This window comes from Stegostoma tigrinum, chromosome 25, assembly GCF_030684315.1.
Source record: "Stegostoma tigrinum isolate sSteTig4 chromosome 25, sSteTig4.hap1, whole genome shotgun sequence".
Taxonomy (NCBI): domain Eukaryota; kingdom Metazoa; phylum Chordata; class Chondrichthyes; order Orectolobiformes; family Stegostomatidae; genus Stegostoma; species Stegostoma tigrinum.
In genome coordinates, this window is record NC_081378.1 from 26,451,109 (window position 1) to 26,466,532 (window position 15,424).

General features: G+C 38.9%; 1 protein-coding gene across 3 annotated transcripts in view; it reads left to right on the top strand.

Moving 5' to 3' along the window:
• The window catches only part of LOC125463329 (protocadherin Fat 4-like), a 110,586-nt gene that overhangs the window by 35,627 nt on the left and 59,535 nt on the right, over positions 1-15,424 (top strand). For all 3 annotated transcript variants that reach the window (XR_009447241.1, XM_059654792.1, XM_059654793.1), the window contains exons 19-33: positions 325-413; positions 1,428-1,535; positions 1,668-1,777; positions 1,878-2,023; positions 3,952-4,140; positions 5,583-5,671; positions 8,883-8,990; positions 9,124-9,233; positions 9,335-9,480; positions 10,328-10,513; positions 11,923-12,011; positions 13,125-13,232; positions 13,366-13,475; positions 13,577-13,722; positions 14,709-14,897. Coding sequence is in view for 2 of the 3 variants with exons in the window: in XM_059654792.1 (XP_059510775.1) it covers positions 325-413; positions 1,428-1,535; positions 1,668-1,777; positions 1,878-2,023; positions 3,952-4,140; positions 5,583-5,671; positions 8,883-8,990; positions 9,124-9,233; positions 9,335-9,480; positions 10,328-10,513; positions 11,923-12,011; positions 13,125-13,232; positions 13,366-13,475; positions 13,577-13,722; positions 14,709-14,897 (1,923 nt within the window). In the remaining variant the exon portion in view is untranslated. The remainder of the gene's footprint in view (positions 1-324; positions 414-1,427; positions 1,536-1,667; positions 1,778-1,877; positions 2,024-3,951; positions 4,141-5,582; positions 5,672-8,882; positions 8,991-9,123; positions 9,234-9,334; positions 9,481-10,327; positions 10,514-11,922; positions 12,012-13,124; positions 13,233-13,365; positions 13,476-13,576; positions 13,723-14,708; positions 14,898-15,424) is intronic.

Sequence of the window (15,424 nt, forward strand, 5' to 3'; positions counted from 1 at the left end):
GGCTGTCTTCTCATACAATGGAAACCGGTTATTTTGTATTACACCGGTAATTCTTACAAATTGTTCTGATGAGTGAAAGATGAAAAGTTTCAACAAGTTACAATTTTTCAGCAATACTTAAGCTCTATATCTGTGAAAGATTACATTAATGTGATCAGGGCATTTGTCACACATCTAATATTTGCATTGAGATTAACACATGTGAAAATCTCTGACTAAACCCCCATTAAAATACTTAAACATTGGTATTTTTGAAGCATGATCTAATTTACTGCCTTTGGCACAATCATTTATAGACCATTTTAATATATTTACATGCAACAGGACCATCTGTCACAATTGCAGAGAGCATTGTTGTTGGTACTTCTGTTCATAAGTTAACTGCATCTGATCCTGATGGAGATACATTACAAGTAAGTTATATTTTTCCAGTGACAAGTCACTTTTGATCTTGGTTGAGCTTAACACACGCAATCAAAGTTTTCAACCACAGTTATACATTTTAGTTCTTGTGATAATAGTAAGCATGTGATGGTCTTTTGTAGGGATATTCAGATAGAGAGGTCAAAGATGAAGCAGTGATCATATAGAATCAAATCACCGTCCATGTTTATATCTACAGTATTAATATGGTTCATTCAACAATGATCTGTTGAAAGGTGATTTGCAATGTAACGATGGAGTCTTGATTGTTGATGCAGTTAATTGTAACATCTCCTTTTGGAGATGGCTGTTCTGAGCACATTTCTGACCTTTCCTTTCACCTTCCCTCCCCCATTTCCAGCTCTAAAGGCCTCACTACTGTCCCTAGTCATCTGCCTTCATTGTCCTTACTATTCCATCTCTAATGAGCATAATCACTTAACCTCTTTCCTTCATCCTCTTTCTCCGATTTCCCATTGTTCCTCTGATGTCTTCACAACACCCTAGCCTTGGCTGCTCAGTTAGCTCACTTCCCTTTTTATGTATCTCTCCACCTTCACTTTGACATTAGTTTCTATCAATAGGTTTACTCGTCACCCACTGTGTCTGCCTTTACTTCCTGTCCATTCTCCAAACTTCCTCCTCTCTTTAACAAATCAGTCTCTTTCACAGATTTACTCTAACCCATTTGACTTCAATGAATTCTTTATATAACAATCCAACAATTTAAATACTACAATATTCACTTTCCATGTGAAATAACATAAGAGACGATGTTGTAGATAGTTGATCTTAACTTTGAAATCCATTAAAAAACATCTAGGTAGGTGACTCAGCAAATAGCGGGAATCAAATCTGGAATAGGGTAAAAACTGGAATTCCAACTCTTTGTTTTGAACTCAAAAATTCAGATTCACATCGGGCTGAGAGTAAAATTTATCTAAACATGACCTTAAGAATTTATTATTGCCTGATGGAAATGTAACATTCTTTTCTGTTTTGAGTATTCTTTTCTGCCAAGCTCCTCCACCAATACCACCGCACTATTTAACCTGGACAACTACGGTCTAATTACCACGGCATCGGCTTTGGATTTTGAAAATGGTCACATGGTATGAAATGTATTTTTATTATTGATTAATCAGAGTATCTTCAGCACAGATAGCTTATTCGTTTCAATGTACAGACCTGTGACATCAATCTCATTAATTGATTTAATCCTGAGTTTTGTTCTTTGCCTTTAGCTTTTCTACGCTGTGATATCTATTAATGACACTGGATCTCCAAGCCTCGCTTGTACAGGCACAGTAACTATCACAATTACTGATGTAAATGATGAAGTTCCCATCATTAGGTACGTTAAACATTATAACCGTGTTGACTAGTCAAAGCTAGTTTGCGTTTGCACTGATCGTTCTTTGTTTAGTAAATAGGAATATTTTGCACCTTTTCAGCCCCTGTCCATCAAGTACCTTAACCCCTTCCGAAGAAATGGCTGCTGGGACAACACTGATCACTTTATCTGCCTCAGATGGTGATAGCAACGATAACCTGACCTTCAGCTTTGCAGTAAATGAGCCTTCCTTTCAGATTTCCCAAGGTAGGAACACAATAAACTATTGCAAATCATGCAGGACACTTGTAACACATTAAAATTTTGGATATGAATTTTGAGCCTTTTGTGTTAGTCTTCCAGGTTGCTACATGTCCAAGTGTTTGTGGGGTTTTTTGAGTCTGATGATCGTTTCTGTATCTGGATGTATGAATTCTCTTACATTTTATCACTCTATATACAACTGACTATCTATGCCAGGTCTCATTTTGGTTTTTATAGTATGCCACTTATTTCATGTGATTCAGTGTACCTAATGTTTATCAGTGTACGAAATGCCTGAGGATGACATGTGAATTCACCCAGAAAATCCCCAGAATACCCAGAAAAATGCGATCACAGGTAGAATCAGAGAAAATTTCTACAATGGGATGAACTGAACTGGGAAGAAGTTGCTCCTGCAATCACAGAGCCACTTCTTTATCACTTTTGCAATAAATGCAGGACTGGCACAGTCTGTGGCTGGAGGAACAGCAAGTGGGTATGTAAGAAGGAAAGAGAAGGAAATGACTTGCTGACCAGCCCTTTCACTTTGGGGCCAATGTCAGGGATGCGTAGACTGAATAAGTGTTTGTTAGGAATTCCATCTGCTGGGTCTGTTTGAGAGTGGGCATTTACCAGGGTGGGAAGGAGAAAGAGGAGTTAGAAAGAAGCGGTGAGGATTGGTGGGGAGATGGTAGAAGAAACTGCAAGAGGGTTAAGGAGAAGAGAAGGGCTGCAAAGTAATAAATAAGGTAGAGGGAATGTGGAAGTTGAGGAGCTTCAAGTGGAATGGTGGTGGGGGGAGCACAAAGAGACTGTCAAGTTGAGGTGCGGAGACTGCAAGTAAGGTAAGGGCAGAGAGAAACACTGAAAGAGGAAGACGGTGGGGCTGTAAGTTGGCATATAGGAGACTACAAGTGTGCTGGTGGGAGAGGAGAGTGCTGCTTGACAGGAGGAGATTACAAAGGACAGAGAACAGTTTTAAATGTGACAACAAAAGAATGAGAAAACGTCAGATCGGTGAGGTCATTAATTCACTTAAAATGATTCTCGAATCTCTAGTTCAAGCCTGCGTGTGTTCAAAAGGTACTGTCTGAAGAAAAAAAGTGATGTGGATTCTATAGTAATGAACACTTTGTCATTGTTAACTTTAAATCCGAGATTGCAATCTGAGAGGCATTCAAAATGGTAATAACTACCTGGTTAAAGTATTAAAGATTTATGCAAATGAAATAGTCGCCAATTAGCTTCAATCTCACAGTGAAGGTATGTTTAAGTTGATTGCTCTTCTATGCAGATGTGTGTCATTTGTTTTGAAAAAAGCAGAAGTTACTAACTTATGCATGTTGAAATTTTCAATATGAATAAGCATTGATATCCTGTGATTGTTTGGATGTGCTTTTTTTTTCCATTTGAAATGTTATGTTTTCTTTGACTTCAATGAGTAAGAAAGTAATACACATTAATCGTGTTGGCCTAAATACTGTCCTTAGGAGGTTCCACATAGATACACGCCGAGGCAATGGTGAATTAAAAAGAGAAACTTCAGTCGCCTGTGCTGGGACTTAGATGTATCCACCCTGATAAGAGAATTTGGTGTATCCTCATTGAAGGACGTTCTATTCTCTTTCATAGTAAAAGTATACCCGTACACCATCTGCTCCTCTCTGCTCTTAACTTATAGATCTAATGTATCAGTAATTCCAAACACACAATAATATTTGCCTGAACAATGTTTGGTCAAAATAGATAATAAAATGTGAGGCTGGATGAACACAGCAGGCCCAGCAGCATCTCAGGAGCACAAAAGCTGACGTTTCGGGCCTAGACCCTTCATCTGTTCATCCAGCCTCACATTTTATTATCTTGGATTCTCCAGCATCTGCAGTTCCCATTATCTCTTGGTCAAAATAGATGTTTATTTTGTCTTTCAGTTGGAAACACTGCAATAATCAGCAATACGTTAACACTGGACTACGACAATGTGTCTGCAGTTACATTCTATACATTAAATGTGGTCGTTACAGACCTGGGATGGAACCAAGCAATTTGCAACCTGAATGTTTCATTGATTCCGGTCAACGAAGGTCCAATATGTGATGCTGTATTTACAGCAGGGACAGGTGAAGATGTTTAGATTATTAATCTTGATTCACATTACAATTAGTTAGATTTTTCTCGATTTAATAAATTCTGTCTATTCCTAGCTTTGTCTTTGTGTGTCACTTAACAGCACCTGTAGATCCACCATTTTGAGCATGTGAAGCTGTGACAGCCATTTTATACGTGATACCAGCAGATACCAAATCAGCAGAAAATTGCTATACTGGAATAAATGCAAACCAAAAGAACTGCGGATGCTGTGAATCAGGAACAAAAAACAGAATTTGCTGGAAAAGCTCAGCGGGTCTGGGAGCATCTGCAAACTGTTTTTTTATTCATTCATAGGATGAGGCTGTTGCTGGCTCAGCAGCATTTATTGTCCATCCCTAACTGCCCAGAGGGCAGTTCAGAGTCAACTACATAGCTGTCGGTCTGGAGTCACACGTAAGCCAGACCAGATAAGGATGACAGTTTCCTTCCCTAAAGGACATGAGTGAACTAGATGAGCTGTTCCCCCTGACTCCTGATCCTAGATATTTTCTTGAATTCAAATTTCAAATTCTGCCATGGCAGGATTCAAACCCAGGTCTCCAGAATGTTATCCGGGTCTCTGGATTAACAATCCAGTGATTACATCATTAGGTTATTGCCTTCCCTGAGGCTCTGAGGAAGAGTCACCTGACCTGAAACGGTATCTCCGATTTTTTTCTTCACAGCTGCTGCCAGACCTGCAGAGCTTTTCCAGCAACTTCTGTTTTGGAATAAATACAGTTGATACATTGCAATTTTTACATTATGTTAATGTATCTCTAAGGTCTTATACAAATGGTAATATGAAATCAGTCATATCCAATGGGCAGCATTGTTTGTAGAAACGATGTCAGTATGTTATGGTGAGGTTTCAAATCGGGTTTACAGGAGGGGCAAGATCTTTTCCCTCAGGTTCTCAAGCACAACCTCTGCTAGAATCACTCCCTATCCCCATGATCTCTCTGCTTTCACCTGAAATCTCTCACTCCTGCCATCTCTTCCTGCCTCCTCACTTCCATGTAGACCTACACACTATTCCCAGCAACTATGATTTTAATCAGCTTGACAGACAGTACCCCCAGAATTCCTAGTTTAGATCTGAACAACTTGTAAATTTTTAAATGTAATGCGTAGCTTTTCTTTCTTCCCAATCTACTATATGACTTACCAAACAGCATTCCAATGACAAGAACAGTTCATTTGTTGTCAAGAAGAAATAGAATAGGGCACAAAGCCCTTCACTGTTTAATTATAACTTATTTATGGTTTATATTGGTATTAAAATCAATGTGAATGTCAAATTTCCAATTTAATCTGTTGAAATACTCAATCATTTCTACGTCTGAAAAATCAACTAATTTATTGTTATTAATACCACCAGTTATACTTTGACATAATACATTTTAGACTAACCACATCTCTTTTGGTGTAGGACTTTCTGTCACAATACCTGAGACGGCTGCTATCGGTACCTCTGTCTATAAGTTAACTGCATCGGATCCTGAAAGAAATGATTTACAAGTAAGTCCTTTCCAATTAAAAGGTGTTTTAATCTTGAGTAAACTTAAAGTATTGCCATCAAAGCCTTCACTATAGTGTGTGTATGATGGATTATGTGGGGATTGTAAAATATTGTGAAATTGGAATTGAAACACTCATCATAATATAGGCCACTCATCATAAAATAGCTAGGCACTTGTCCTGCTTGTATCAATAGTATTAATAAGGACAATGCAATTTATGTTCTAGTTAATGGAGATTCCCAAGATATTCATAGTGAGATCTTTTCAATCAGTGTAGCTGATTGTCTGTCCTCTTTTTACAGAACTCCATTTTCACTGCAGTCCTCTTCCTCACCTTCTCCCTTATATTTCTTCTGGTTCCCTTTTTCTCCCACTGTGAACTTTCTCTATTCTCCCAGCAAAGGTCAAACCATTTCTTTTTAAGAGGTTCTTCTTCAGAGTTGCATGAGTGCTGCCTTTTGGTTTATGGGTATGCTTTCTTTGATTTTTCAGGGGCTCTTTTCTCATTCTCACTAACACATTTGGGGTGGCGGGGGGGGGGGGGGGGGGGTGGGGGAGGGACAGTGGTTAACACTGCTGCCTCACAGCACCAGGGACCCAGGTTCAATTCCACCTTTGGGCGACTGTCTGTGTGGAGTTTGCACATTCTCCCCATGTCTGCATGGGTTTCCTTCAGGTGCTCTGGTTTATTCCCACAGTCCAAAGATGTGCAGGCGAGGTGGATTGGCCATGCTAAATTGGCCATAGTGTTCAGGGATGTGTAGATTAGGTGGGTTATAGAGGGATGCTCTGAGGGTCAGTGTGGACTTGTTGGTCCGAAGGGCCTGTTTCCACACTGTAGGGATTCTATGATACTTATTAGGTAATATAGTATTGAAGTAACAAACATGGTGTTTACATGTGGCTTACTTGGACTCAAACAGGAGCAGAATTAGAATCAGAAGAATTTATCAGCATCCTCATTTATCATCCCTTCTACAAATGTTAGGCCTTGACAGGCAAGGGAAGCATTACTTGCCCAGACACCACAGTATTTAAATTGGCACCAGGCAATAGGCATAATTTGCCACAGAAGTTTATCAAAACAGATATCAATGTGCACTTCCTCTCAAAAAGGGACATCAGATTTTTCTGCATATTAGTGAGGTCACAGTTAGCATGTTCTCATCACAAATGCACAAAGCAAAAACATTTAACCAGACACTCTTTTTAGTAGATCTCAAATCTTAGTCTCCAATTTAAACATTACAATTGACATAGTGTTTGTTGCAACATTTTCTATCACATTCTTTCCTACATCAAAGCTCTTGAACCCATGCAGCTTTAAGCTACAGATTCCATATTCATTTTGAAGGAATTCTTCACCCTAGTGATTTCCAGATTTCCTTGCTTCCAGTTAGGTGATGAGCCATTTACTGATAGCTTTAAAGCTGTTCTCTCTTTTTTGCCATCTTCTCTGACTGCTTCTTGCACTTGTAGTCTCCTTCTCCAGCCCCACCTGCAGTTGTAGCTTTCCTGTTTTTGTAACCAATGGAGTTAACAGCATATGATGTTAGCTAGACTACATTATTAGTGACAATAGATTATAAAGAGTTAGGACCATAGTGGACAGCGTTCTAATGAAGACCTGCTGAATCATGCTTCCATTAATTCCTAAAACGAAGCACAAAGGTTTGCACGACATGCATTCTGTACTTATTTGTCCAAGTTTTTCAAACTTGGCCTGTGATATATCTACACTCTACGTTAAGTGGTTGATGCTTACCTGCCCTTTGGGCAATTAGGGATGGGCAATAAATGCTGCCTAGCCAGCAATGCTCTCATCCCATGAATGAATAAAGAAAAGAAACTCTGCAGGTCTCATCCTTGCATTGGCTTCTTCCTGCTGTCCCGGCTCTACCCTTACTGTCATTTCTATCTTACTCTGCAGATTTCTTCCTCTCTTCCTCCTGCCCCATAGCCTCATTCTTCTCTCCAGCAAACTCTAACTACCCTCCTACCCAGCCGCCACCTCCTTTCACCTTCTTACCATAACACCCAGCAGACAGCACCTCCAAACCCATCACACGGTAATCTCAGCAACATGCCTCCAGCAGCCAACTCCCTTCCAGTTACTCAGTCAGTAGCAGATTGGTTCTGTCCTGTATCTGCTGCTGCTAAGGTCACTGCTTAGCCTATCAGCTGCAAATGAGTGAGATACAATCTGGGTTTGAAGGGGCAGCAGCTTCTCACTGATGCTGTCTTTTTCTCTCTCTCTCATATGGGCTGACTTGTCTCTGGTTATCCTTGTGATATGATTTTCCTTAGTATTTTCAGGCCTTTTGATGGTGAATTCATTCACTGACCCCTAGATTTTGAGATAATAAAATGTGAGGCTGGATGAACACAGCAGGCCAAGCAGCATCTCAGCAGCATCTGCAGTTCCCATTATCCCTAGATTTTGAGCCCTGCTTTCCAGTTAAATTTTTACTGCCCTTTCTTCATTCTCTTTGTTTCATTTCCCATTCTATTTCAAAAATGGTGCCCCTTTTCTCCACCTTCCCTTTCTCATTCCCCTTTATTCTGTTTTCTTTCTCTGCTAATTTCTTCTTTTTTCTAATCCTTCTCTGGCCTTTCCTCATCTTTCCAAATCCTCTGCCTTTCCTTCCACCAACACATTTCCCACCTTCATTTTACTTCACTCATCTTTTAATGGAGTGCAGTTGGCTCATTTGGATGGATGGCCAAAAGATTAAAACCATCAGCGTGATGTTCAATCATGGATCTGACTCTGATGTTCAATGGGAACCTACTTCCTTGTCATACTCTTGGCTCAAAACAAAATAGTGGATCCTACCCTGTGGTTCTTTCAACATTTGAATTGCATCTAGAGAACTGAATAGAACCAACTCTATTCTCCCTCTGGAATTATCTTGCTGGAGGCCGGGGGAGGGGGGGAAGGTTTAGACTTTCCAAATACACCAGCACAAGGGATGGTCTACAGCAGACAGTTGATCTTCACTATGGAGATTGTTAATGAACATTGAGGTGGGGTCAATCACTGGACAACAAAATCAGAATCTAAATCTGCAATAAATCTGAATTCCAACAGATCATGTTAGATCTAATAAAAAAAATTGAAATAGAACAAAGAGTGAACTTTATCTAAATGCTCACTTCAAGAATTGAATGTTGGGCTGAATGTAATTTCCACTTTTCTTTCCCCCAAGTATTTTTTCCTGGCAAGCTCCTCCACCAATACCACCGTACTATTTAGCCTGGACAACTTGGGCCTAATTACCACAGCATCTACTTTGGATTTTGAAAATGGTCACATGGTATGAAATATGCATTTTACTATTGATTCATCAGCGTATCTTTAGCACATATGCCTTATTCCTCTCCATTTACAGACCTGTGACATAGATCTCATTAATTGATTTAATCCTGAGCTATGTTCTTTGCCTTTAGCTTTTCTACGCTGTGATATCTATTAATGACACTGGATCTCCAAGCCTCGCTTGTACAGGCACAGTAACTATCACAATTACTGATGTAAATGATGAAGTTCCCATCATCAGGTACGTTAAACATTATTACCATGTTGACAAGATAGAAACAATTCTCATTTGGCGTGATGGTTCTTTGATTTACTAAATAATAATCTATCTTATGTTTTCAGCCCCTGTCCATCAAGTACCTTAACCCCTTATGAAGAAGTGGCTGCTGGGACAACACTGATCACTTTATCTGCCTCAGATGGTGATAGCAACGATAGCCTGACTTTCAGCTTTGCAGTAAATGAGCCTTCTTTTCAAATTAATCAAGGTAGGAACTTTATTAACTATTGCAAATTACATAGGACATTTGTTACAATGAAATCTGTTGTATAATATTTCTTTCTGTGGTGTTTGTTTTCACCGTCTTATTTTGTCTGTTCATGTATGTTCCTTTGTTCAAAGTCATGTTTCTCATTTCTCCGATGTTTGTGCGCTTGATTTTGTGAATATGATGTTTTCTTACTTCAAGTTTCATTGTTTTGTGCATGGATAAAGTCGCTCTTACTGTTGTTAGGATATGGCTCCTATGGCCATATCTGTCTTTCTCTCCCTATGACCGATGCTAATCAATCTGAGCTTTAGTGTTTTTTTGATATCTGCAATGAGTATGTGTCATACAGCTTAGATTTGTCAGTTTTGCATTAGTTTTACGGTTTCTTGCAATGCTTTTTTCTTCATGCAACGCTTCTGTTTGGTTAATGTATATTTGTATAATAAATTGTGGTAATTTGTGTGCCATTGTTTTGCCATTTTACCCTTTGATTAATTTGATTTTCTTCTAATGAGTTAGAGAGCTACCAAAATTAATTATAGTGTGCATGTGTTGTACAAAGCAGACCTTTTCAGGAGGGTGCTCAGAGAAACATATCTGAGTCAGAGTGACATAAAAGAAGCAATTCAGTCATTTGTTCTGAAAGGTAAATGTGGTTACCTTGACAATAGTGATCGTTGCAAAACATTTTGACGAGCAATTCATTCCTCTTTGATGGAAAACTCATCTCCCTGACACAATCTGACCATTGCTTTCCATTGCTAATGACCTATTGACAGTAGTTTCAAATCCTCACACAATAATGCCCAATAATACCTGAAACTGATGCTTCTTTGTCTTTCAGTTGGAGACACTGCAATAATCGCTAATGCTTTCACACTGGACTATGACAATGTGTCTGTGGCCACATTCTATACATTAAATGTGGTAGCTACAGACCTGGGAGGGAACCAAGCAATATGCAACCTGAATGTTTCATTGATTCCGGTCAATGAAGATCCAATGTGTGATGCTGTGTTTACAATGACAGGTGAAGATATTTCCATTATTACTATTGAGACATATCAAATAGTGTTTGTAATTAATTTGCATTCACTCTTAAATTCTGTCTAATCCAGGTTTTGTTTCTCAAGAATCAATTATTAATTTAGAATGCATGCAAATCTATTCATCTCTTCTGTGCCATTCTTACATACAACAGAAAGAAGATAGAAATCTGTCACATTGAACTGCTCTCATATTGTTGTAATTCTTGTGCTATGTCACTGCATAGCAGGAGTTCCCTGTCATAATGGGAACAAGGGTCTGATTGTGCACCATAGTGAATGACCTCAAAAAAGATATTGCAGCCAGTATATTCGGGCAAGTTTACAACTTAAACTTTTTCAGCAAATATCTGCGCTCAAAAGAAAATCAAATCAAAGATACAGCTGAAAGACTCTTGGATCAATTATCCAGGTCAATGCAAATATATATGTTTAATTTAATGGCTGGTGTTCTAGTGCTAGGGCAGAATGGCAACTAAAGAGTAGGGCAAGGTGCCATTTTGAGAAAGGACATAATACATTGTGGAGCTGGAGGAGCACAGCAGGCCAGGCAGTATCAGAGGATCAGGAACATTGACATTTTGGGCCAGGACCCTTCTTCAGAATGGGTTCTGATCTGAAACACCAACTTTCCTGCCCCTCATTGTGGAGCTGGAGGAATACAGCAGGCCAGGCAGCATCAGAGGGGCAGGAAAGTTGGTGTTTCAGATCAGAACCCATTCTGAAGAAGGGTCCTGGCCCAAAATGTCAATGTTCCTGATCCTCTGATACTGCCTGGCCTGCTGTGCTCTTCCAGCTCCACACTGCATTATCTCCAACTCCAGCATTGGTAGTTCTTATTATCTCATTTTGAGAAAGAACGTGTTTTTTCTGGTATTAAAGGTGTAGACCAAGAGAAAACAGCAGTTCCTCCCTCCAGCCTGCCAAAAAAGATTGACTGTTGTAATATTTTCACCACTCTGTCCTCTCCACAAACACTCCTCCTTCAAGGATCCTCACTTCTGAGCTCTAAGCTGCACACTAACTGCACCACCTTGAATTTCTCTCATTGCAAGTGTCATCCCTGAACCCAGCCCTCTGCTGTAGATATTCCTGAACTGCAGGCCACCCAAGTTCAAAACTAATACCTTTCCCTCTGATCTACATGGTGGCTATTCAGGAAGGCAGGCATCAAGAAGTATTAAATCAGGCCACAAAATGCTCAATCCTCAATTATTATGAAAATTTTTTTTCCCACTGGGATAAATGCTAGCAAGAAAGTGAAGACCTCTATGGTGTTATTAAAATATTTCATCATTGAAAATCAGAAAAATAATCAATTTTACTCCCATTAACATATTACTTAAATATCAAGATAACACTGTTTACATGAAGTATATTTCGTTTGGTACAGGACCATCTGTTACTATTCCAGAGACCATTGACATTGGTGCTTCTGTTTATAAGATAACTGCATCTGATCCTGATGAAGATCCTTTACAAGTAAGTCTTTTCCTTTTAAATAAGTAGTATTTCTGATCTTGATTAAGCTTAAGATACACAAGTTAACTTTGGAACCCTTTTGGGGTTTGTGACAATAAGATGTATATGATGGTTTATAGAGGATAGTCAGAGCTTAGAGGACAATCAGGCATATACACTCTCACAGTATTGGTGTTCATGTTGTTTAACATTAAACTAAAGTTCTGTCAAATGGAGATCTCAAACATTTGATTGTAAGGGCACTGGCTGAGAGAAACTGATGCACTCCTCTTCTTGGAAATGACCATTATTTATTAGTTCATTTTCCTTCTCTTCTTCCTCCTCTATCTCTTCTGCTTGTCTTCCTGCCCTCATAGCCTGTTCATTCTAAACATCGACTTCCATCTTCTTCACTCTCTTTCTCTTCCGCTTATCTTCCCAATTTAATCTTTGAACAGCCCTCCCTCATTCTCTTATTGTCCAATGTCCTCACCATTCAGCTGTAGCGCCCTCTCTCCTGCACCACCTTGAGAAGTCATTTCCTTTCTTCTTCTTGTTCTTTTCACATTTACCTTAAAATTTGCCTGTTTATTTACATTTATCTGTCCAGTTTGTCCCTTCACTTCTTCTATCTTCCTTTCTCCCACATTGTATACTTTCCCCAATTCCTGTCCCGCTCTCTCTACCCTCACTTTTCCATTACACCCCTGTTAGCTTCTCAAACATTGTGAAAACCTTGACATACCTTAAACATTGGCATAAGAGATCACCTCATAGACAGTCGACTTTCACTTTGGAGATAATGGGAACTGCAGATGCTGGAGAATCCAAGATAATAAAGTGTGAAGCTGGATGAACACAGCAGGCCAAGCAGCATCTCAGGAGCTTTTATTATCTCAGGACACTTTATTATCTTGGACTTTCACTTTGGAATTGATTTTCTGAGATCTTGGTGGGAGACTTGCAGATAGCACGGTGCAAATCCAAATCTGGAAGAAACTAGAATTCCAATTCTGTTTGACTGGAACAAATCTGAGCAAAAGCCAAACAGGGCAGAAAATGAAGTTAATCTAAATGCTCACTAAAGAAATGAATATTAAGCGACAGAAATATAATTTTCTCTTATTTTTCAAGTATTTTTTCCTGGCAAGCTCCTCCACCAATACCACCACACTATTTAGCCTGGACAACTTGGGCCTAATTACCACAGCATCTGCTTTGGATTTTGAAAATGGTCACATGGTATGAAATATACATTTTACTATTGATTAATCAGCGTATCTTTAGCACATATGCCTTATTCCACTCAATGTACAGACCTGTGACATAGATCTCATTAATTGATTTAATCCTGAGCTATGTTCTTTGCCTTTAGCTTTTCTACGCTGTGGTATCTATTAATGACACTGGATCTCCAAGCCTCGCTTGTACAGGCACAGTAACTATCACAATTACTGATGTAAATGATGAAGTTCCCATCATCAGGTACGTTAAACATTATTACCATGTTGACAAGATAGAAACAATTCTCATTTGGCGTGATGGTTCTTTGATTTACTAAATAGTAATCTATTTTATGTTTTCAGCCCCTGTCCATCAAGTACATTAACGCCTTATGAAGAAATGACTGCTGGAACAACACTGATCACTTTATCTGCTTCAGATGGTGATAGCAACGATATCTTGACCTTCAGCTTTGCAGTAAATGAGCCTTCCTTTCAGATTTCCCAAGGTAGGAACACAATAAACTATTGCAAATCACACAGGGCAGTGATTATGATGAGGTCTTCATGTGATGTTTCTGTCTCTTGCATTATTGCATATCATTATTTTTCCAGGAATTATGCATCTCTTTACTAGGCTGTTTGTGTTTAGAAGTATTCTTATATTATACATTTTTGTTTGTATGTGCACATGTAAATATACATGACCACTGTTTATCATGATATCTCTGATATTTGCATGCTATACCCTTTCAGTTTTGTTTGACTCTGGATTGTACTTGCAAATCTATGTTGTTGCTCTTTATATATGAGATTTTTTGCAATCATTTTCCTTTATGGAACTATTCTGTGTCATGATGAGCATTTATGCAGATCATGCAGCTATTTTTAATGCATATATATTACCATTCAATTTATTGGTTGCATAAGTTTGCTCCAATATGGGTGAGAGTGTGAACCAGATGAATTTAAATAGGCTACATGCTGCAGAAACCTGAAGAAGGGTTCACAGATTATCAAAACCAGGCCCACCTTATCAACTCTTCAAGTTGTATCAGCGATAATAGGAACTGCAGATGGTGGAGAATCCGAGATGACAAGGAATGGAACTGGATGAATACAGCAGGCCAAACAGCTTCTTAGGAGCAGAAAAGCTGACATTTCGGGCCTAGATACTTCAGGCCCAAAATGTCAGCCCTCCTGCTCCTAAGATGTTGCTTGGCCTGCTGTGTTCATCCAGCTCCAGACTTTGTTATCTTAGAATCGTCAAGTGCTCCTTCTAGAGGAACGTGCATCCCTCTTTTGTAACATTTCATTTCTCATTCAAGATAATCTTTCGGCTTGCTCACGCTCTGTCTATTATTCTTCACTACTCATAATTTGCAGACCAGCTCAACCAGCAGTTTCAAACTGTCATGTGGTTATGTTTAATAGGAAATACCATTTTCCTGAGCTTCTACTGGCTGAAATGCATGTTTTTGTTTTGGTCTTTCAGTTGGAGATACTGCAATAATCACTAATACATTCACGTTGGACTATGATAATGTGTCTGTGGCCACATTCTATACGCTAAATGTGGTGGTTACAGACCTGGGAGGGAACCAAGTAATATGCAACCTGAATGTTTCATTGATTCCGGTCAATGAAGATCCGATATGTGATGCTGAATTTACAGCAGGGACAGGTGAAGATACTTAAATTATTAATCTTGGTTTTTACTTGAATATTGATTGCAATGAATTGGACTCTGTTCTGGTAACATTGAGCCAATATTTTCCAGCAATAGTCTGTCCTCAATATGGCTTCCAGGAAAACTGTGGTATAAGATGTAAAGTTCAGAATCTGCCCTAGTGGAGTTATTTGGTAAAATGTGACATGTGTACATTTTATTTTTTCCTTGCTGAGCTGAATGGCACTCATATTTATATTTTTCAATTTTGGGAAATCAAAATGAACATGAATTCTGTCACACCATAAATGTTCACTCTGTTTAATCCTGATGCTAAAATATTTAATTATGCATTTGAAAGGAGTAAATGCAAAGCTTAAGGAACAGATCTTTATCTTCCATAGTGACACTCTCCAGTCTTCTAGGTTTAGATTCAACAACTTTCATAACCACCGTCTTCATTTATTTGTGTGTTTTTGGTGGACCATTTCATTCTTCACATTACAACCATATGGCTTCTTATTATGTTCGCGTCCTTGTCA